The sequence below is a fragment of the Phaenicophaeus curvirostris genome, chromosome 5, assembly GCF_032191515.1.
Source record: "Phaenicophaeus curvirostris isolate KB17595 chromosome 5, BPBGC_Pcur_1.0, whole genome shotgun sequence".
Classification (NCBI taxonomy): Eukaryota; Metazoa; Chordata; class Aves; order Cuculiformes; family Cuculidae; genus Phaenicophaeus; species Phaenicophaeus curvirostris.
Window position 1 is genome coordinate 21,624,118 of NC_091396.1, and position 23,081 is coordinate 21,647,198.

A 23,081-nucleotide genomic window follows, 5' to 3' on the forward strand; every position below is an offset into this window, starting at 1 on the left:
GAAAGCTGGGGAGGGGCTGTTTACAAAGTGGTGTAGTGATAGGACTAGGGGCAATGGCTATAAACTGGAGAGGGGCAGATTTAGACTAGACATAAGGAGGAAATTCTTCATCATGAGGGTGGCAAAGCACTGGCACAGGTTGCCCAGGGAAGTTGTGGCTGCCCCATCCCTGGAGGTGTTCAAGGCCAGGTTGGATGGGGATTCTATGATTATGTTTCCACAACTGAAATAATCTGGGTTCATCCAGTCCTATTTATAGCCATTCCCCCTAGTCCTACCACTACAAGCCTTTGTAAACAGTCCCTGCCAGAGGTGCTCCAGCCCTCTGATCACCTTTGTAGTATGTACTACTGAGCTGTCTCTGGCTCAGAAGAGCCTGCGTGTTCCATATCGTACATCACCAATTCATAATAATGCATCATTACTTGGAAGAATCTTGCTCCAGATGAATGACATGAGCTCCAGTGCCAGAGAGGGACCCAGTCCACTGTCAGCATCTCCTAGCAGACCAAATGAAACGGACTCAGTTTTCAAATAAGAAATTGTTAGGCAAACTTATTTCAAATCCATTTTATCTTCCTAATATGAACTAAGACAAAGGAATGACACAGTTTGATTACACAATACTGTTAAGGGTTAAAAAAAATGTAGAAAATGTACGGACAAAGAGCAAAACTCAGAAGATTTCCTGCCATTTTTTCTGCCCCTCCCAGACGTGAGCAAGTACGATCTATAGTTTCAAAGAGGAGACCCATTACAAGTACTGCAGGTCTAGTACTTGTTGTGGAAAGAAAAAAAACAAACACTAAAACCCACATATTTTCCCTAACCATATTTAAAATAAATGCAGACACATCATAAGCATCCACTCAAACCAATTTACATCCAAAGAAAACCAGCTCGGACAGGTATTGGTTACGCACTTACATGCAGATGCCACGTCCATTGCAATGTGGCTCCTTACTATTAATGCATTTGTAGCCTGATGCCCAGATTGTTCCCAGACTGCAATCTGCTTGGGACAGTGACCAGTACCTCTTCCATTCTTCCCTATTTCATTTTGTTCATCAGCATTTACCAATACTCATAGCCACAACCCTGAGAAAAAAATCTTCCTTATACGTGGAAACGGTGTCCCCCCAACCTGTGTGAAGCATATGAACAGACAAGCATGCAGTATTTAACTAAGTAAATACATAAATGTGTGTAAATGTGTATCAATTTGAAATGTATACAGTTGCAAAAGCAAAGAATTTTCAGCGTTCCTGTGCTTGCAACTCACAGTGATCTGCCAAAGCAGCGTTCCAAGACTCAGGTATGGCCTGCATTGATTCCATCATGTGGCAGAATAGTGCTGTCAGTCAGAGGGCTTTACTTTTAGTGAATACCAGCCAAACAAGTGTACTGGAAATAAAATTGCCTTCATATCTGATTTTGCTTGGAAGAGAATGCTATACATCTTTTCAACTAATTTAACTGTTTTTTCCCACCGCTTTATACACAATTGTCTATACACACACTACATTAGTGTTACAGCATTATCTACACGAGTTTGATACAGCAGTGTTCTACCTTCAGCAGAAAGCTTCTTTTCTCAGTTAGCCTAAAATAACTCTGACTTGTCAGAAAAGTCCACTTTATTAGCACACCTCACCATTTCTTGCCAGCATAGAGGTTCATTCTCTTTCATTCTCCTATGAAAGACTGCTGTACAGCTGTGCCAAGAGACTTATCTGTGTATAAACCAAGCCCACATGGCTTGGCCAAATGGTTTTTTTCATTTTTCCAAGCAAACCCCTTTCTCATCTCAATGAACAGGCAATTTATAAGCTCCCATTTACATATCTGGACTGAATGAGTTTTACATACCTGCAGCAGGTAGCAATAGAATCAATACAATTTAAGACACTGGCCTGATAACAATGCAAAAACAACAAAAACCAGTGTTCTAAAATAAAAAATAGCTCTTGAAAAAAACTGATCTCAAAATCAGACGTCGAGAAGAACAGTCAGACACAGAAATAATTTCCTTTTACTATTTCCATTCAGCAATGGGTTCACCTGTCACCCTAAAGAAAAGAGCTTTTGTTTGACACTTCTGCATGAGGAATAGACTCCTTTTTCATTTGAATGTCTTCAAATACCCAGTCTCAGCTCTTCAAGTCACCTGTGTCAGAAATTAAATTCCCACTGTCAGCTTGAAGTCAGTTGAAGGTTCTTCCGCAGTTTAATCACTTGATTTTGATTTTCAAGCTTTTCCTGAGAAATTATATCCTGATTGTAGCAGGATGTAGTTTGAGAAACTGCTTTATTTGTGGGAAATCTCTTGTAGTTTCCACCCTCATGTGGCTTGTTTCTCTCTTCTGATTCCATGGCTGGTCTGATCAAGACAACATCGTCATTCATTGTGTACTCATTTATTGCCTTCTCCCTTCGCAGCTTCTGGATGTCTGCCAGCTGACACAGCTCCTTTGGCAGCTCCAAGGATGTGGGCTGATACGGGAAAAAGAAAAAGAGGCAGAGAGCAAATCAAATCAATACTTCTGCAAACACACACTCTACTTTTGCAAGTAGCAGATAAGAGCTCCCTCTGTAATTAGCCAATGGGACAGAACTATCATCTCTCATTAGATCTATGCAATGTATCAACAGTAGGAACCATTGCAAAGGCAGCTTTCCCAGCTTTTCATTTAAAACCATGGTTATTCTATCCTATGTGCAAAAAAACCCATCCAAACTGTTACGTGGAAAAAGCTATCATAGTTAACAAATCAATGCAACAGCTGCTTAGGAAGTAAAAGGAAATACAGTCCTTGATTTGGTCCTGAACAGTGCATGGGTACATTGTTCAAAGTATTACATTCAAGGATCTGCTCCTTAACAATGACTGTAATGCTCATCATCTCCGAAGGAACAACAAAGAAATGGATGGTTGTGTTCAGCCATAGGAAGGAGAATTACACAAATAAGGAAGCTCAATAGAAAGTAGTAAGAGGCTGCCTAGCAAACTCAATCCTAGCAGGTAGCACGGAGACAACTTCAAGATGGCATACAAACAGCATAGAGTAAACATTACCTACCAGCAAAAGATCACATTAAGGGTCAAAGTGAAAGGAAATCGGCAGGACTACAGGTTAAGGGAATAGGGACATCCCCAGAAAACATCCTTCAGGAAAGCAAAGCCATATCCAAGTGAAGAAAACAGTAAGGATGAAGTTACCGCAAAAACAAAAGGCAGGCTGGAATAATATTATTAACATTTAACAACAATATAACAGAACTAATAAAAAATCTGTAAACGTGAGAGGAGCACAAAACGTCAACCGTGCTGCAGGGCCAAGTGATGATCAAAATACAAATGCAGCACGGTAAAACACATCTTTTTCTCTTCTACAGTCAGCATGAAAAAAATGTGGATACTCGCATACCAAAAGCAGTCATTATGTACTCAGAGTCAGTTTCAGATTATTCCATAAATACTTAATACAGATACTTGAAATACAAAGAGCAAGGTGGATTTCACCCCAAACTCCTGAACAGTGGAAGATGAAAAAGCTTAACTACTAACTACAGTATCTTGCTTAAAACTTTCCTTGCTACCCAGGGCCTGTAAGATGGTAAATGGTTAAAGAAGGTCCCAGGAAAGATAGAAGCAGCAGCATGCTGGTGTAGTCAGATGTCTGTATGAGCATACTGGCAGAAACACTGCGAACTTAATGAGTGGATATACAGATCATAGAATCATAGAAAAGTTAGGGTTGGAAGGGACCTTAAAGATCATCTAGTTCCACCCCCCCTGCCATGAGCAGGGACACCTCCCACTAGATCAGGCTGCCCAAGATCCCATCCAACCTGGCCTTGAACACCTCCAGGGATGGGGCAGCCACAGCTTCCCTTGGCAACCTGTCCCAGATGTGATGCACTGGAAAAAAGCTACCACATAGTCTGTAAAGCGAAGTCATGCCTCACAAAACCTACGTTTATGTGTTTGCACAGATCCAGAGAAAGGCTAAATAATTCAGACAGGATTACAGGAAAAAATAGAGCAAGCATTTACTTGGTGATGGATGGTTACGAACCAGAGGACATTTACTGAGCACCCCAAGCACTGAGCAGCTTATGCTAAATGAAATAAAGGCACCTTAGCATAAGGCCTCACAGCTTTTGCACCAGAATTAGAGTTAACTTTGCAGAAGAAGGAGCTGCTGTAAATGACACACTGTCTTCAAGGTTTCTCTTTGCAACAACAGAGAGTTGTTCTACCTTATACTCCTCTCATTTCTCACGGGAAGCTTTCCTCGGTAGTCCTTGACTTGTTACTTTGTAGTCTATCAATTTGTAGACTGAAATGCTCACATAGCTATTTCTCATGAGAAAATAGAATAATGTATTGTAACCAATGATTACTTGTTGCTAATGGAGAATTGTCAAATCAGCTTGTAAAACAATGGCTTGCTTTAGCAAGTAAGGTATAAAATGTGTTGTGAACTTCGAATAAATGGCTTCACTTGGATCATATTGATCACTGCGTGTTGTCCCATGTTTTCTTCCGTCAACTTGGAAACAGTCCACTTTCAGTTCTGTTTAACCAGAAGAATACACATCCAGCTCCCTAACTGCTAGAGTATCCTACAGTGAGAGGTAATCCACTCCCTACACTGTTTAAAGCCGTTGCACAAATATTCAGACGGCATGTTTGTTATGATTACTACTCATTATGTGCAGTCCCAACTCACCAGCCAATTAGGAAGACTTCTGGTTCAGGCATGCAATTTATTTAGACAGAGAACAGAGTTTATGCCATCATGTGTCATGAATGTGTTGCCTGGTGTTGTGCACCTCATCTACCGCAGCCCTGCCTTAAGTGCACTGGGAAACCAGCGCTGCTGCACAGGGGAGCTCAAGTGCCCAGCAATAGCAGAGCTCTGCTTGTGAACTGCCACCACCCTAACAAGGATGCACTGCACGTCTAGGAAACATGCTGGGTTCCCAGGGTGTGTTTGCTTCTTTGAATTGAAGTCCTAAACATGAGAATGCAGCTGCACTGCCAAGTACCTAACAAGACACAAGATGAATCTACAAGGAGTGTCAGAAATTCAGCACATATAGCTTCTTTAATAACTCTTTTCTAGTGACAGAGCTACAGAGGCACAGAAACCCATTTCACTTGATGTCTGCATCCACAAGAACATTTACTCTTTGCAGACAGTCATGCTGAAAATGCAAGAAACTGCAAAGACCTTCGGGGTGGGAAGTTTGTGTTGAGTTCTCCCTCTCAGCAGTAAGGAAGATTATCAGTTTGAAAAAGACACTGAAGAGGGAAGCTGAGGGTTTTGATAATGAAGTGCTGGGGATCAGAGGTTACTGTTTTGCATCTGGTTTGTGGGTAAAATGTCAGTTGCCTAGGAGGGAGTGTCCACTATTCAGAAAACTCAGCTACTGCTTGCAGGCGATGACACAAGAAACCACAGAAAGTGTCAACATATATTTCTAAAACTGCCAGGATCAGTGAGATGCCTGTCTTTTTATTTCCTTCACCCTTCCCTCCTTTTTTTCCTCCATTTTACACTTTATTCTTTCTCCCAGTACTACATCAACAAAGGTGTTCCACCATTGGTTTTGGCTGCTTTGGACCACTGGCAATACTTTACTGTTGCCAGCGACTCCTAGGATGCATCATCTCTTCCACAACCCTTTCCTGAGGGAAGCCCTAACCCATGGAGTTGCATTCTGGAAACCTCTAATCCATGGAGTTGCTTTCTGCCTCCTTAACAGCATGTCTCCCACCTGGCATACCAGCTCATGGGCCATCTCCTCAGTACATCTTCTATTACTGCTCAAACAGCTATCAAATAACAGAAGAATGTATTTGGCTGTCCAGAAGCAAGGTGGAAGCCTTGCTGGAGGGGCAGTGAACTTGCTGACCGTAAGGACTCTGTTCCTTTGCCATTTCCAGCAAAACATCTGAAAGATCAAGGGGAAAAAAAAAGATGGCTGAAACCTCAGGTGAAACCAGGACTGCCACCAGTGACTACTGCAATTGCTTACAAGAATTATGACAAACAAGTCAAAGTCTCAAACATACTATTTGCACAAATTACCTAACTGCTGCTTGCTCTGCTCTTACCGGTTTATTGCTGTGAAATCAACAACCAGTCATTAATCTCAATTTCTACCACTTTATCCATGGCCTCTAACAACCTAGGACTTTGGTCCCATGAAATTATTTAGGAAAACTTGTCTTAAGTAAAGGGAAAGTACAAGCTTCTGCTGAAATATGCTGGAACAAATTAAAACCCCAACCAGTCATGCATGTCCAAGAGACAAAACAAAACTAGACACGGGCATATGCAGTTATGGATAAGCCTGAAATCAAGCACTCTTGAATACATTGAAGGCCACAAGGACAATCTGACCCTAGCAGGAGCTGGTCATTTAGCCATCAAGCGATTCTTGCAAGTAAACAGGCTTGGCTTTTACTCCATGATTATGCATATTCACTTTCTATGGCTGCAACTTCCAAGAGAAGAATAAAGAGGGTCTGGCCCAGATCTGCTCTCAGATGCTGAACCCCCTCATTTGACAAGAGGAAAGAGTGGGTAACTGCCTTGGCAGTCACTATTCAATATTACTAGTTTTCACTCAGCATTAATTGACACGGTTCAGCGGCAGACACGGTAAGTGCTGCAGCTGGGTGCTACATCAAGATGAAGGGGCAGTTGCCAGAGTGAGGGAAGCCCAGGAACCCCAGAGAGAGCCCAGTGGGCTGGTCTGGACTCCCAGAAGCAGCGGCTCGTATGTGGCGGCTGATGCGGGGGCGGCAGTCCCAGAAGCAGCCGCAGGAGATTATAAGGTCTCCAGGGTGCACTGCAACCCGGAGCGCCGTGAACAGAAGTGCGCAAACAGGAGCGGGCTCATCAAGGGGGCAGGCTCCAACAGTTTGCAAGAACAGTTCACAAAGGCAGGGCACGCAGGGAAGGTGCAGTCTCTGTGCTCAGAATGTAAGCTCAGTTGGTGAGAGGGAGCCCAGCCATGGTGTACACCTGGCAAGCAGCTGCATCCTCCGCACCTGCCAGAATGGACACGTCAGTCCAGACTGAGCTCCCAGGAAAGCACACAGACGTCCAGGTCTCAGCTGCATGGAGTGCCACCAGCTTTCGCTGGAAACAGAGGGCAGCAAGGGCAATGGCTGCATAAGGTGTGAGCAGGTGGAGTATCTCCTCAGCCTGGTAGCATAGCTGAAAGAGGAAGTAGAGAGGCTGAGGAGCATCAAGGAGAGTGAGCTAGAAGTAGACTGGTGGGATCACACCCTGAGCTCCAGGGCACAGGAGCAGAACCAGCCACAGGAAAAAGCCCAGGATCAAAGGCATCCAGTATCCCCCATCAGGTTGTAGGCGAGGGCTCAAAAGTAGTGAGTGGAACTGAGTCCACTGACAGGGCAGGAAACCAACCCCCTCCTTGCCCACACCTCCCCACGTGTCTCTCCACAACAGATTTGAGGCTCTTGACGTGGAGGACCGACTGGAGGAAAAAGTGGCGGATGATGCACCCACATCAGAGCAAGGGCTGAGGCCGCAATGGCACACACACCGTATTACCACAACTGCCACGAGGACAGATATGAGAGTTATAGTTGTAGGAGACTCCCTACTGAGAGGGACAAAGGGTCTGATATGTTGAGCAGACCCCACTCACAGGGAAGTCTGCTGCCTCCCAGGAGCCTGGGTAAGGGATGTGGCCAGGAAACTTCCCAACCTGGTGAGGCCCTCAGACTACTACCCGTTACTGCTGCTCCATATGGGAGGGGTTGAAGCCACAGTACGAAGCCCAAGCGCAATTAAAAGATATTTTAGGGCCTTGGGACCGCTAGGGAGGGCATCTGGGGCCCAAGTGATTTTTTTCTTCCCTCCTTCCAGTTATGGGTGGTGACATTCTAAGGCTCAGACGAGTCCAGCCAATTATTACATGGCTCCTTGGCTGGTGTCAGCGCAAGAACTTTGGGTTTTTTGACAACAGGATGGCATACACGGCACCGAAATTACAAGTATCGGATGGAAGCCACTTTTCTCAAAAGGGGAGGAGAGTCTTTGCCCAGGAGCTTGCAGGGCTCATAGACAGGGCTTTAAACTAGATGTGAAGAGGGAGGGGGATAATATCAGGCTAGCCTACGACAAGCGGCAGGAGGACAGGCAATGGTTGGAAGGATGGGGTGCTGGTATGGGCCCTCCACCTGCTGCCCCGGGGTGTGCTGGCATGTCGTGATATGGCTGAAGTCCTGTGGAGAGGAGTGGGAGGCTCGTGAGGTAGTAGGTATGAGGGAGGAAACTTCTCCAAAGCACCTTGTAGATAATAAAGGGTCCACTAGGAAGACAATGGGACTAGCAGCCAAGCTGAAGTGCCTCAATACAAACACACAAAGCTTGGGTAACAAGCAGGAGGAGCTGGAAGCTACAACACCAGTAGAAAGCTATGATCTAGTTGCCATCATGGAAACTTGGTGGCATAAATCCTATGACTGGAGTGTGACTATCGATGGCTACAGGCTGTTGAGAAGGGACAGACCGGGAAGGAGGGGTGGAGGTGTTGCCCTCTATGTCAGGAAAGGGATAGAATGTGAAGAGTTGTCATGGAAGAGTAGCCACAAACAGGTTGAAAGCATGTGGGTCAGAATAAAAGACTGAGGAACCAAAGAGAACCTTGTGGTTGGTGTATACTACAGGCCACCTGATCAAGGAGAGCCAGTCGATGAAGCCTTCTTCCTCCAGCTACAGGAGGCTTCATGGTCACAAGCTTTCATCCTATTCAGGGACTTCAACCACCCTGACATGCTGGAAAAGTAGGACGGCAAGCTGTAGGCAATCCAGGAGACTCCTGGAGTGCATTGAAGATAATTTTTTAGTCCAGCTAATAGAGATCCCCATCCGAGGGGATGCAATACTAGACCTGATGGTCACTAATACAAGTGAACTCATCAGTGACATTAGGATTGGAAGCAGCCGGGGTTGCAGTGATCAACTACTGGTGGAGTTCAAGGTCCAGAGGGATATGGGACAAGTGAGGAGTATAGTCAGGACCCTAAATTTCAGGAAAGCAGACTTCCAGCTCTTCAAAGAGTTACTCAGTACGACCCCCTGAGACATGGTCCTCGGGGACAAGGGAGCAACAGAGCTGGCAAATATTTAGGGATACTTTCCATAAAGCACAAGAGCGCTCAGTCCCCCTGTGCAGCAAATCAGGCAGGAAAGGGAAGAGACCAGCGTGGCTGAGTTCAGACCTGCTGGTCAAACTCAAGAATAAGAGGGAACTGCACAGGCAGTGCAAGCAGGGAACAGGGAACCTGGGAAGTGTATAGGGACGTTTCCCAGTTGTGTAGGGACTAAGTCAGGAAGGCCAAGACACAGCTGGAGCTGAACTTGTGTAAAGTCAGACTACGTTTATCTCTTTGCCTTAAACATTCTGTCTGAGGACTACCCACTTGTGGCACCAGCTTGTCTGTAGTGCCGAGGGTCAGCGGGGCCAGTGCAGGAGCAGGCAGAGCTCTCCCTCGCTGGGGTGAAGTCGGGCCCCAGATCTGGCTTCAGTGGGGGGAGGGGATGCAGCCGTTGCTGCTGCTCCTGCTACCCCCCGACCCGCTCGCTTCGGGGGCCGCCAGAAAGACACGGGCAGATGGGGGTCGGGCTGCCTTTATAAAGGACTCTCAAGGAACCAGGGGGGCAGTCTCGCTCTCACCTCCATGCTCACTCTCGCTTATGCACTTCAATTGGACCAGCCTGGACCATGTGGCCTGGAAAAAGCTGCTGCTGTGACCACATGTTCCCGAGATCATCTGCTGCCTTTGATGTGGTGATTTCTTTCCTTCTCTCTCTCTCTTTCTTTCTCTCTGCCTCCCACCCATTACCCTATGGTGTGCATGTTGAATTGGATCTGAGGGACCTGGGTTGTTTTTGGGAATTCATTTCTGTAACTTTGGGTGGTTGCATCCCCCGTGTCTTTGTTGTGCGCCCTGGTATCTTGGTGTGTTTACGCTTGCCGGAGCCAGAAATAAATACTGCTTTTGATATTCACCCTGGGAGTGACCTTATTGGCCTCCGGATCGCTACACAGACAAACAAATCCAATTCCTCCCCCCCGCCAAGTCAGGGCCAGACACAAGCGTGTGGCTCATGGGTCTGGGTTGTGACAACTTGGCAAGGGAAGTGAAGGCCAACAAGAAGGGCTTCTACAGGTATGTCAGTCAGAAGAGGAAGGTTAAAGAGAACGTACCCCCACTGATGGTTGAAAATGGTGACTCCATATCAACAGATAAGGAGATGGCTGAGGTACTTAACATTTTTTCCTCGATATTCACTGACAATCGTTCTCCTCACCCCTCCTGGGTCATGGGACAAGATGGTGACCAGAGCAGTAAACCCCCTCCCACTGTAGAGGAAGATCAGGTTCATGACCACCTGAGGAACCTGAACATATATAAGTCTGTGGGACCTGATGAGATGCATCCCAGAGTCCTGAGGGATTTGGCCGATGTGGTTGCCAAGCCACTCTCCATGATATTTGAAAAGTCATGGGAATCAGGAGAAGTCCCTGGTGACTAGGAAAAGGGTAATGTGCCCATTTTTAAAAAGGGTAGAAAAGATGACCCTGAGAACTACCGGCCTGCCAGCCTCACCTCTGTGCCTTGGAACATCATGGAACAGAACCTCCTAGAAGCTATGCTAAAGCACATGGAGGACAGGGAGGTGATTAATGGCAGCCAGCATGGTTTCAGCAGGGACAAGTCCTGTATGACCAACCTAGTGGCTTTCTGTGATGGGGTTACCACAGCAGTGGACACGGGTAAACCAATGGATGTGAACTACCTAGATTTCTGTAAAGCCTTTGACACAGTCTCCCACAACATCCTTCTCTCTAAATTGGAGAGAGATGGATTTGATTTATGGACGGTGTGGTGGATGAGAAACTGGTTGGATGGTTGTATTCAGAGAGTAGTGGTCGATGGCTAAATATGTTTAAATAAATATTTCAAGAAGATTTTAAATAAAGTAGAAGAAACTTTCATTTGTGCGGTCTCTTTGCAGATACAGAAACAACAGAAAGTAATTAACAGTGAAGTGATGATGAAAATGGCTATTTTTACTATCCATACTACAAGGTTTTGAAAGCAACTGCAAGAGGAATGATTATCAGATGTGATATTAAATAGATCTTCAAAATACCATTTGAAATGCTCAGGATCAGATTAATTCATTGGCTAACTTATGGAATAAATGGATTTAGAAAAGGATTGGCTTCAGCAACCTGAGTTTAAAAAAATTCCACAAACGAATAGCCCAATGCAAACCAGAATTTCGACTCTTTTCATTTTAACAGACTTTCTTTTCTCTTGCATCATGCCTACTTTTACATGCATTTCACACTGGAAATTCACATGTTGAGCTCATTTTTTTCGACAAACTATGAGCAACCTTCTTTTTTTGGTAACTCTCCTCTAAAAATAAAAGTTTTTCAGATATGACCTCTTCTTTTCCATGTGTGAAGCAACATGGAACTCTTGTGGTTATGTAATCTCTTCCTAAATCCTCAATAATAGGATTTACTGCTCTGAGCCCTTAAGTAATTCACAAAGGATTCAAGTCTGTGCTTGAGCGCTTTGTTAAACCAGGGCAAAGAAAAAGACAATTTCTTCCATGAAGCAAACTTGCATTCTCTCCTCCTAATAAATATTTCAAGACATTAGCTACTGCAAAATAAGGCAGTTACAGAATTTAATCTTGTTAGTTCAGTGTCTTTGTGATGAAAGATGATGTTTGACCATTCGCTTTTCACCTGGATACAACACCATCACTATCTTACAGTGTAAAGCAATCTCTCTTAATATTACTTCATTGACAAGACAAAGGCCACATCAGTAGCACTGCTTGTTTGGTTTGCATGGACCTATTCTTTTCATTAGTGCAGGAAGTCAAACTCAACCAAAAAACTCTTTTCCTCCCTGCTTTAAAACCTAATGAGCAATAATAGAAGTGGCCACCATACAAGAGCCACTCAAAGGTTTCTAGGCACGCCATACTACTAGTTCTGTGTAACTAAAGATTAAAAGTGTTATTCAACGTCTTTTTTTTTGTTGTTCTTTAGATAACACAAGTGAGAATAAATTAGGAAGACAAGATAACTCAGACATGCTTTTAAAGAAATAAAAATCTTTGGCCAACAAGAGAAAAATTTCTCAGAAACAGCCAGTATATGCAAAACAGATCAGCAGTGAAGATGACAGAATAGGAGAAAAATAGAACAAAACTCAAGGACTAAATGCTTTTATCAAAACAAAACAACTCTGGCAGCTCCAGGTACCAACACACCACAAATGCCTGTCCCTATTGAGCCGAGAGGTTCTCGGTTTCATATTAGAGTGAACAAAAGGCATATGTGCCTGTGCCCATGCCTTAATAGCAGCAGCTCATCATCCCCAGTGCTAACTTGATGTGAGTTTGTGCTAACGAACTAACGTGAAATGCAGCTAGGTAGATACAGACACATTCACTTTGCTGTTGTATACAGGATATGAGGCATGTGCCATAAAGTCAGGTGTAGAGTTGCAGAAAAGGACGTTTCTGTAGCTTGGTCCTTCTGAGTTTATCCATCAAGAGCCTTAGATCACTTCACTGACTACAGAAACAATCAAAGACATACCTACCTTCACTCCCAAGGTGATCTTCACACTCAGTCCAATAAGCATTTAAGTAATCCCATACTACAGCTGTTAGGTCAGACAGCACGTTACCCATTACAGATGAGTGGAGTAGCAGAAGGTACATAGCCTTCAGAGCAACTGCATTAAGCAGAGAAGTTGGAAAGGGTCTCAAGAACCATATGTAAGGATTCTCCTGTGTCTCCCAATGCAAATAAAAAACAGTTATTTAAGTAGCAAAAATTATAACAAAGCTTATCATCACATTGGTCTGCAGCTTACAGCGTATCTCCCAGTATTGATCTCTATTTTCAGTGCTGCTGAATGCTTGAAGCTTGTAAGGCCATCTGTGTACGAGCCTTTGGATGTTAGAGACAAGGGAATTTGGGTGGAGGGATTGCTTCTTTAAAAAAAGACAAAGAAACCCCTCAAGGCCCCAAACCAAAACCCAACACATGCCTATTACTGCTCTTACTGCTAGGTTTTCTCTCAAACATCTCTGAAACTTGGTTGGATTCCTATGAGCTGAGCTGAAAGATCTAAAAGAAAAAAACAAACCTCCCATCAAGGAAGCAGGGGAAGCAGGTAAGAACAGTAACATTTTCAGCCATCACAGCAGGAACCAGAACATGAATATAAGCCCCTTAAGCAGCATGACCACGATACCCTGGGCAAAACTGTCACTACAGAGTGGCTTACACCAGCGCACTTACTACATATGTAATACACAATCATTTTCTACTTCTAGTCTTCAGAACAATATAAGGATTTGGTCTGGTAAACTAAGGCAGGCATGTTGTCATTTGGCTTAGATTTGCCATATAGAATTCTCTAAACTGAAATTCTGACAGACATTATCAGAATTCCAAATCTTGAATAAAAATAAAGCTGTGTTCAAATTAGAGGTTCCTCAGGGTTCAGTTCTGAAGCCAGTCCTGTTCAATATATTCATCAACAATGTGAATGCAGGAGTTGAATGTACCATTAGCAAATTTGCTGGTGATACCAAACTGGGAGGTGCTGTTGACAACCCTGAGGGAGCACAGGCCTTACAGGGGGATCTGGATAGATTGGAGCATTGGGCTGTGATTAATGGGGTGAAATTTAACAAGTGCAAATGCTATATTCTACAAGCAGGAAGGAGTAATGCTAGGCACAAATACAAACTGAGAGAAGTGGCTAGAGAGCAGCCCTGCAGAAATGGCATCTAGGGCTGCCAGTTGGCAGCACACGCCATGAGTCAGCAGTGCCCTGGCAACCAAGAGGGTAAAAACCCTTGGCCTGGAGGGCATCAAAGCCAGCATGACCAGAGAGTCAAAAGAGGCGATTATCCCGCTGTACTCGGCACGGTGCAGCCTTGCCTTGAGTTTTGTGTGCAGTGCTGGGCCCTACAATTTAAAAAGGATATGAAGGTCCTTGAACGCATCCACAGAAGGACAACAAAGCTGGTGAAGGGGCTAGAAGGAATGTCCTATGAGGAGCAGCTAAGGTGCTTGGGTTTGTCTACTCTGGACAAAAGGAGGCTGAAGGGGGACCTCATTTCTCTCTACAGCTTTCTGAAGCAGAAAGGGAGGTGCTGATCTCTTCTCCCTGGAATCCAGTGACAGGACAGTAGGGAATGGTTCAAAGCTGCACCAGGGAAGGTTTACACTGGAGATGTGGAAGCATTTCATTACTGAGGGAGTGGTCCAATGCTGGAACAGGCTTCCTAGAGAGGTGGTCGATGCCCCAAGCCTGTCAATATTTAAGAGGCATTTGGACAATGCCCTTAACACCGTGCTTTACCTTGGTCAGCCCTGAAGTGGTCAGGCAGTTGGACTAGGTAATCGTTTTTAGGCCCCTTCCAACTGAAATATTCTATTCTATTCTATTCTATTCTATTCTATTCTATTCTATTCTATTCTATTCTATTCTATTCTATTCTATTCTATTCTATTCTATTCCATTCCATTCCATTCCATTCCATTCCATTCCATTCATCAAGCTTGTATTCCCTAAATCTTAAGACCTTGTGGCCTATTAAGTTTTCTGTTGCTTGTCTCCATTTGAAAGATTAACAAAACCAAGGACAATAGAGAATAACGATTTGGTAAATGCTGCTGAACTACACAAGCAAGAGAAAAAAAATCACTGCTCTCATTTTTTTTTATTCTAATAGTGCTAGTAATAAAAGTTTCCTCTTTCTCTACTTGACTCAGGAATCATTTTAACCAACTGGTTCAATTGAAACTAGGTTTCAGAATTAGTCAAATATATTAAGATATCTGAACTTTTTTTTTACCCAATTTATACATGCCGTCCGTTGTACAAGCTATGTGTTTCTTCAAAACCTTTGTTTCAAATGAGCTGTTGGGAAATACCTGCATAAGCACTGACGTCAAATCAAGCTTGCGTATGTCTCCTAAGTCAGCATAACAAAATGTCTTTAAATAGAGCAGTTTGACCACTGCATGTTGCCAAGCTCTTAAAAAAAAAACCCAACACCCATCAGAAACATCTCCATGCTGGCAAAGCTCAGGTCACAATTGAGTCTTCAGAAGGTGCCTTGCTGATTCACTCACCGAAGCCATCTGTTTCTGGCACTTCAGGGAGGCATCCCATTTGGAAGTTATCTTCAAGTGCTGCATCAAACACTGCTGCAATGTGCAGACATGGTGCGGAAGGAAGCCGCCTGTTGCCATTGAGAACTGCAGAGCACCAGCAACGTGTGATGGAAGGGATCATCAATGTGCCATGACCAGCATCTGTTAACTTAAGGCAAAGAATGTGGAGGTTTGACAATGGGGATGCATATTAGAAGTGAAGTACACTGCAAACAAATTAATCCTCATTTTGACTGCACAGAGTTGCAGACCTAGTAATCTGACTCCTTAAAGCTGTTAAGATACACAAAAAGGTAGGTCAAGTTATAAGAATAATTTATAGAAGTTATATGGTTTATTAGTCTAAGGCTTCTTCTAGCCCTGTACTTGTCTCCAGACAGCAGGTGGTTAGGAGCAGTTTCAGAAGAGAGTAAACATACAGTGACCCTTCCCGAGATCACTTAGGATTTTCCCTTTTATTTAAAGCCTGAAATAGTGATACAATGCAAGGAAAATATAAACAAATGCTTAAGTTGTCAAAACCCTTTTGCCTAAAACCTGATTTTGCCGGTAAGAGTCATCTTTCACAGTACACAGGACCAGGAGTGAAAGCAGACAACAGCCTCCAGCACTGACTGCATGGCATGGTGTTGGCTTGTGATTAGAACAACCTACCCTTCCGGGCTTCCTCTGCTACTCAAAAGCCTAGATTCACACTATGGTCTCCTGAAATCCCCAAACTCTCACAGCTCTTTTCTCCTTACGACTTTCTCCTAAGAAACTCCTCTCAACATAAGCATCCACAATCCTGCCAGCAAAACCATTGCCTTACAAGCCAACCCAGTTTTACTGCAAGGGTTACAGCTGTTGTACCCCATGCTCCCTACGTGCTACCTAAAGCAGCCTAGGCAGTGTTTGGCAGCATCATCTCAGCCCTTGCAACGGTGACCACAGAATTGCAACTGACCTCTTCTGGCCTCTTATAGCGAGGGTAAATTCCAAGACCAAACACCCATTCCCAACTTATTTATAGTCTTTGAAAAAATAATCTCTTTCTGTCCAATAACAAAGGCAAACGAGCTGGTGTTATTTATTAACGACTAAACCTGCCTCTAAGGCATCAGCTTCATAGCTAACTGCTGCCTCCTCTGGAAGAGAAGCTACGTATTTGCCAAGCCTACCAGAAGAAAGGGCTAAGTCAATCCGTTTACTGAATTCCCAAGGAATAAAAGATTGTATGAAGGTATTATGAGGAAAATGCAAAACAGAGTACCACAAGTAGAACAAGGAATCTTGGGCTAAGGAAAAAAAAATATGTCAGAATTCCTATGCTCCAGGGCAGGACAGAGAATCTAGCACTGCCTATATTTCTGCTAGGCCAAGTACACTGCTGCAGGCCAAAGAAGTCTACAATCACCAGCTGAAAAGTGGCAGGAAACATATATGGAGAAAGGAATTGCAACAATTCAAACTGATGAGTTCACTGAAGAGAAGAAAACAGAGAAGACCCAGGTGAAGCTGACCTTCACTGGATTGTAAGCACAAATCACCAGGTAAAGTAGAATTTTCCATCACTCATTACTGAACAGTCCTTTGTATTGTACTTCTGACAACTAAAACCTTCTCTGGCTTTTCACCCTCATTGGCCAAACACAGATGAACCACCACCTGCAGAAAAATCTTCTCAAGCAATCAGTTACTTTTAGTCAAAGTCAAGACAAAGTTGGTGTTCAAATCTTTAGAAGTACATTCCATTCCTCTAGAAAATTAGTGTGAGAGTTTCTGGTAAAGGATTTCAATGCCTTCCAAACAAGGATATAAAAGACTTAAATGCCCCATCCCTGCAAGTGTTCAAGACCAGGTTGAATGGGGCCTTGGGCAGCCTGATCTAGTGGGAGGTGTCCCTGCCCATGGCAAGGGGGTTGGAACTGGATGATCTTTAAGGTCCCTTCCAACTCATACCATTCTATGATTCTAAATATTTAAACAAAAAATTAAAGAATCTTTGTGATCAATATTCATAAAAGGTCTAACCTGAATGAACTAAGTTATAGAATAAACTCGGCCACAATTAAAACAATGTTTTAGCTTTTATCATGAAAATCTTTGCATGCTGATGGCTTGAATTCAAGGACAGAAGAACCCCAACACACTAAGAGTAATATACGTGCATCGGTCTGTGGAACCACAGAGCAACAGTGACTTCTTCACTTGTACATGTCATGATTAAACCTTGCACAGATCTCTGTCTTACAGAAAGTCTCAAGCTGTCAAGTTTTCTTTATGTTTTCAGCACACACCTCTTGGAAGAATTGTATTGTTTCTTTTGGCAGTACACACAACAACATTTTACAATAGGCAAGGATTTCAGAGAGTGAGACTGCTCTAGCCTCATGATGTAGTGTGGTAGCTTCCCAGAAAGCAATGTTAGCTATGTAAGCATTGGCAAAAGTCAGTTGCCTGCTCACTATACAGCTTTTTAGGCTGCTATAAGCCCAGCAGGGACACCCTCCTTGCTCCTGCAAAGCAGTCAAATGTGAAACAGCAGTATCAGACTTCCACAGACATTTCATTAAGTTACTTCAACAGGTGATGCTTAAGTAGTATAAGAATATCGATGGAAAGACAGTGAGTGAACATCAGAAGCCTTTCATTGCAATCCTCTACATGTTGTGTTAACTGTATTAAGTTACTTCTACACGGAATAAACAGTTGCAGCAACTCGCCAGAGCCACGGATAAATAATACTTTACAAATTGCCTAAAACAGAGTTCCTCATTCCATTGCTGTGTTTTTTAAGCAGAGCCTCACTTGTGCGTACAGCCTGCTCCAATTTTAACAACACTAGGAAGCTGTCTCTAAGAAGCGCTTAAAAAAATACATCCATGAGAGTTTGCTCAGAGGTATCTCCTGCTTATATGCTCTAGCAGCAGAGTAGAAGATAAGGCAGCTTAATTCCACAATATCAGGTACACTGCAAGGTACCCAAACCCAGACTACTTCACGACCTTACATTAGACATTGGATTCCAGCCAATGAATATGAGTAATTGAGCCTAGAGGTATATCAGTGTAAGCAAAGCATGAGTGTCAGCTGCTACCAAGACAACAGAACAAGGGCAGTTCTGTGTACCTCATACTCTACGGTGGATTGTTCTAGTTAGTTTTTCCCACTCTATCTGTTACATGTTTGAGGTGGTACAGCTGGGAACACTGGTGGGAATTTTCTCGCCTACCTTTTTCATGCAGTTAAGACTTGACACCGACACTGACTGATACATGACCTCTGATGGAATAATCTAATTTTTAGGGGCAGAAGATCAAACTGAAATCAGACAGGGACTGAGAGAAGCTTCTGCTGTATATATCTTACTACATAACCCAGATTAGGGCCTTGAAGAGTTACTATAGGCAGTCATATCTATGACGTGAAGTGTCAGTATACAGCAAGGACAAGTCATAAAAATCCCTGCCCATAAAGATCATAGCCACTATATTATCTTCTCTCTCAAAATGCTCTAATTCTTCTGTTAGCGATGCAACTAACTACCACAACTACCAGGGTAAGTGCGAGTAAAAACAGATTTTTGTGGTAACCTGGCCTGTTCTCTTGCTTTCACTCCTGCTTTTATTAGCAAGTGCTTCCTAGGGCTGGATACCTGTAGCCTGATTCTGTTTCTGATCCTTTCACAAATGTAGAAAGAGTAACAGAGCATAAAAACCACAAGCTGATCTGGCTCCTGTTTAAGTCACAGTAGCCTCAGGTTGTGCCAAGTTTGATCAAGACAAGTTAATACATCTTACAAAAAACCAAGCCCATTAAACTTGCTGCTAAGATTAGATATTAACTACCTTCTAAAATGGCTCTACACAAGACTCTAAATAACACTATCAGCTTTGCCTACTGCTTCTTTTTAGCTAGAACAAAAATGCTACGTTCACGTGGTTTGACAACAGTTAACGTTAAATCTTCTCTGAAAGAATGCCCTGAACACAGCTGAAGTTTCTCTTGTTTAAACTTTTGTTCCAAACCAAAATATTTGGAGGGTACCTGTGTAACAAAGACGTTGAAGAGAAGGGCACCATACTGGTGAAAGAGACAGTCTGAGATCCAGCGGCAGTCATGCATGGCCGGAATCAAGAAAGAGCAGTCAAACAAACCTGTACCCAACCGTAATTTTCTGGTGCAACTAGATCATTATATATGTATATGGCCTCTGCCACCACAAATGTCCCCACAACCCTGTACCCTTACCTACAAGATGTTTTTATCTTCCGGCACCATTTGTAATCAGTTTTCAAAAGCCTGAGGTCCTAGGAGGAGGATACAAAATAGCAACAAAGAGCCATATTTTTCTATCTACAGCAAATTCAGTTGCAGAGAAAGTAAGGGAGGAACAGAAGAACAAAGGATTTAAAAGTAGGAACGAGTGCACTGTTGCCCAGAAGCCATAATCTTCTATGTACAGGGTTCTGCTGGGAAGTGCAGGTTTAGTTTCCTTACTGCCAATCCATAAACAAGTCATATTTTTTCTAGAGATGCTCAGAGACTCTCACCATAATTAGAAAGAACGACCCGGTAGTCTACTATACACAGTTATATACAGCATTTTGATACATATCAAGAGGAAACCCTATGCACGGTGCTTAAAATAAATTCATACACCTAGTATGGTGACATTTTTAAATCACTTCCAACAAAATTATTGTGCCCCTGACCTTCCCTTCACTGTCAAAGACCATTACTGCAAGACAAAATGGCATGGATGACCTATAGTTCCGCTGGTCTAATTCAGGGTCTAAAAAGTGCTGTTAAATTTAACAATAAATCTATCATTTGCTCTGCATTCTGAAACAAAGCCTTTCTACCAAATCTGTTTTTGTTATTATACATGATTTAAGAGAAAAAGGTCCAGGCATGCCTAAACACCTACAAAACCAAGACAATTCCCTCTCCAAACGGCCACAAAGCCTCTTGCTCCTTTCCTAAACAGAATAAATGTTCACCTCAGTTACTAGTGAAACAGTGTTTGAAAACAGCAATCAACACACACTGATGCAGATTTACATCCACCTGCTGCAAACTCACGAGCACTGCACTCTTCTGCTGCACGCATGTACACTTTAAATATGCTTTGATGCCACTGGTGATACCATTTCTACTTGACTTAGTGAGCTACCACTTATTACTTAAACTTCACTACAGTCTCCAAAAGTGATTTCCAGTATAAGACGCCATGAAGCAGTGCTCACAATCCTGCCACCTAATGGATCTACTGACAATTAGAACGGAACAAGCTTAGAAGTTATATATGTCTCACAAGAGTTTTCATTAGTACTTACTGCTGGGCCACATTTTTTCCAGAGACACTCAAAAGCTGCGTAGCCCACATTCTCTTCTTCCTTCTTCTCTAAAAGGAAGAAAAAAAAAATCATTAGACACTTCCTTTACTTGAATAAACTTTGCACAAGACGTGCATTTTAGTTGTATAATCACTCTACTTGTCTGGTTTAGCTGTTCAGTTCTCCCCTCTCTGCTTCCTGAATACACTCAGGTTACTGAACTGCCTGATTCAGATGCGTACAGTCTAGAGCATAAGCCAAAATTCTGGATTTTGACAGAAAAATTGTCTGTTTAAAAATGAATTGCAGTGTTACTTTTTGTCATTATGATGCCTAAAACAAACAAACAAGGAAAAAAAAAAGTTTCAGTTATAAAAATTGCATCCATTAAAAAAACTCCACCCTAATTCCCAGGCTTGTTGTTCAGGGAAGGAAAGAGATTATAATAAAGACAAAACTAACAGACAGTGACACCACAGAACATGGACAGCTAAATGATCAAGAGGACAAACAGAATTTAAGCCAGATTTTAATATTTAACACATGCTTAACAATGCCTAATGAACAGGTAAACAGGCATTCTCGTAAACATTCTCCCTTCTCTTCAGGTAAGATGCAAATGTTAATAATATGCATCCATCACAACACATGAATAATCTCCTAAACTCTAAAATCATAGTCAAGTGAAAGATTACAAGAATAAATTTTTAAAGGCACTCCCAGATCATATCAGCTTTTGCTGATTTTCTCTCCCACTACCCAGGTAAATGCAGCTAGCTTTCCTTTAGCCTATACAAGTCTTGCACTCTTATCACGGCTCTACAAGAACAAAACGAGCCGATTGCATTTTAGATCTGTACCTGAGTATGTGTTCAGAGCAGGAACCACACAATGCAAGCATGTGACAGCCAGCACAGAATCAAAGAGCAGTTGAATTTTACTGAGCTTCAAGTTACCTGTCATGCCACGCACATTTCAGGAACAAGATTAAAGTAATCACCAGAGAGGAATGCTCACTGGTTGAAGCACTTTGATTTCTCCTAAAGGTCAGTTGTATTTCTCAGCTTCTTTTAAAGTTGATGAGAGCTACAGCAAAGCAGATGAGTTTCCTCCGGATGTTGTGAACATATCTGCAGTCAAAGAGCGTGTCTACAGATAACGAGTTCTGTACCTACCTTTCTGTGACCATTGTTCTTTCAGAATACATCCTGTTCTAATACAGGCAAACCAAGAGACCACAGCCTCTGGGAAAGAAGTTATGAGACAAAAATAAAATAACAAACTTACTTGACTAATATCCACATTACCTGGAGGCAAGCATTTAAAGCTATTTTTGGCTTTGAGCTGGCTCTTGAGGGAAATGCAAGGAGAACTCCAGGGCCACAAGCTACTGGTCCTGTGTCTGCTTGTTTGTTCCTTTAAACAGCTGAAGTGCACCTGCGTGAGCAAGGTGAACATTCACAGAAGTCAAAACGTTACCTATTCCCCTAGGAAGGACATTTTCATAAATAAAATTATTTCATCCAATGTCATCTACCTGCATCCAGACCATGAACTGCTGCCTCTTCCAACCTGGTTATTCTGTGATTCTGTGATTCTGTGATTCTGTGATAAGAAGCAACTTCTCAATGCAATGTGCATGGTTCTTAAAGAGGATCTTGAAGCTACCCCCAAATAAGCTTACTTTGCACAAAAGGCCTTTTATTTCAGATAAAATTTCACATTTTTTCTGAAAGTAAAAGGTGAAGGTGGAACCTGAACATCTGTTCACTGCAAAGGTCAGCAGTGGTTTCAATTGAAGAGTTCAAAGTACAAAGAATGAAGTACTTGACCTGAGCCCAAGAAGCACACAATTTAAATATCTGCAAGTCTTTACATTGAATCAATAATATTTAATCCATTAGCTAGTTACTGTAATTGGAGGGCAACTTTACAAGTTCATCAATACATAAAACAGTTATATCCGCCATAACCAAATGGAAGCTAGGAAATCATTTAAAATGGTAGCATGTCAGGACCTAAAAAACAGAGTTAGTAAACACTGACTTATTTGTATAAACTTCCTTATATTGATATAAAAATACCCCATTACTACTATACAGCTCAAATCATGTACATCTCTGTCTCAATAAAATAAAATATTGCAAAAAATTGTGATTAGCCTTTAGATGTAGCTAAATCTTGTACCTAAAATTGTGTATTTAAAGGATTAACACAAATCTGCTACTGAAGTGCACATATTCAAGTATGTGTGAATGTAGACTTAACAGGGAGAAAGAAGACAGGACAGCAGCAAGCAAGATGACTGCTGCTAATGACAATATGTGCTTTTAATCTATATTTTAAGGACTACTGAACAGACACCATTTCAACCCTACTTCTCTTTAAGAGGAGAAATAAACTATTCAAAGACAGTCTTGTGAGAAGACTCAAAGCGAAACCATCTAGGAGCATGAGTCTGCAGGAATTTGA

At 42.7% G+C, this 23,081-nt stretch overlaps 1 protein-coding gene across 1 annotated transcript; it reads right to left on the reverse strand.

Annotated features, from left to right (window-relative positions):
* Positions 1-21,572, reverse strand: EXD1 (exonuclease 3'-5' domain containing 1). The gene is given in 8 exon segments (XM_069858390.1): positions 1-2,493; positions 10,667-10,674; positions 12,698-12,881; positions 15,235-15,390; positions 19,318-19,447; positions 19,526-19,626; positions 20,610-20,677; positions 21,470-21,572. Coding segments are annotated over 8 exon segments (1,050 nt in total). The 3' UTR covers positions 1-2,193.
* Between the last annotated feature and the right edge of the window lie 1,509 nt (positions 21,573-23,081).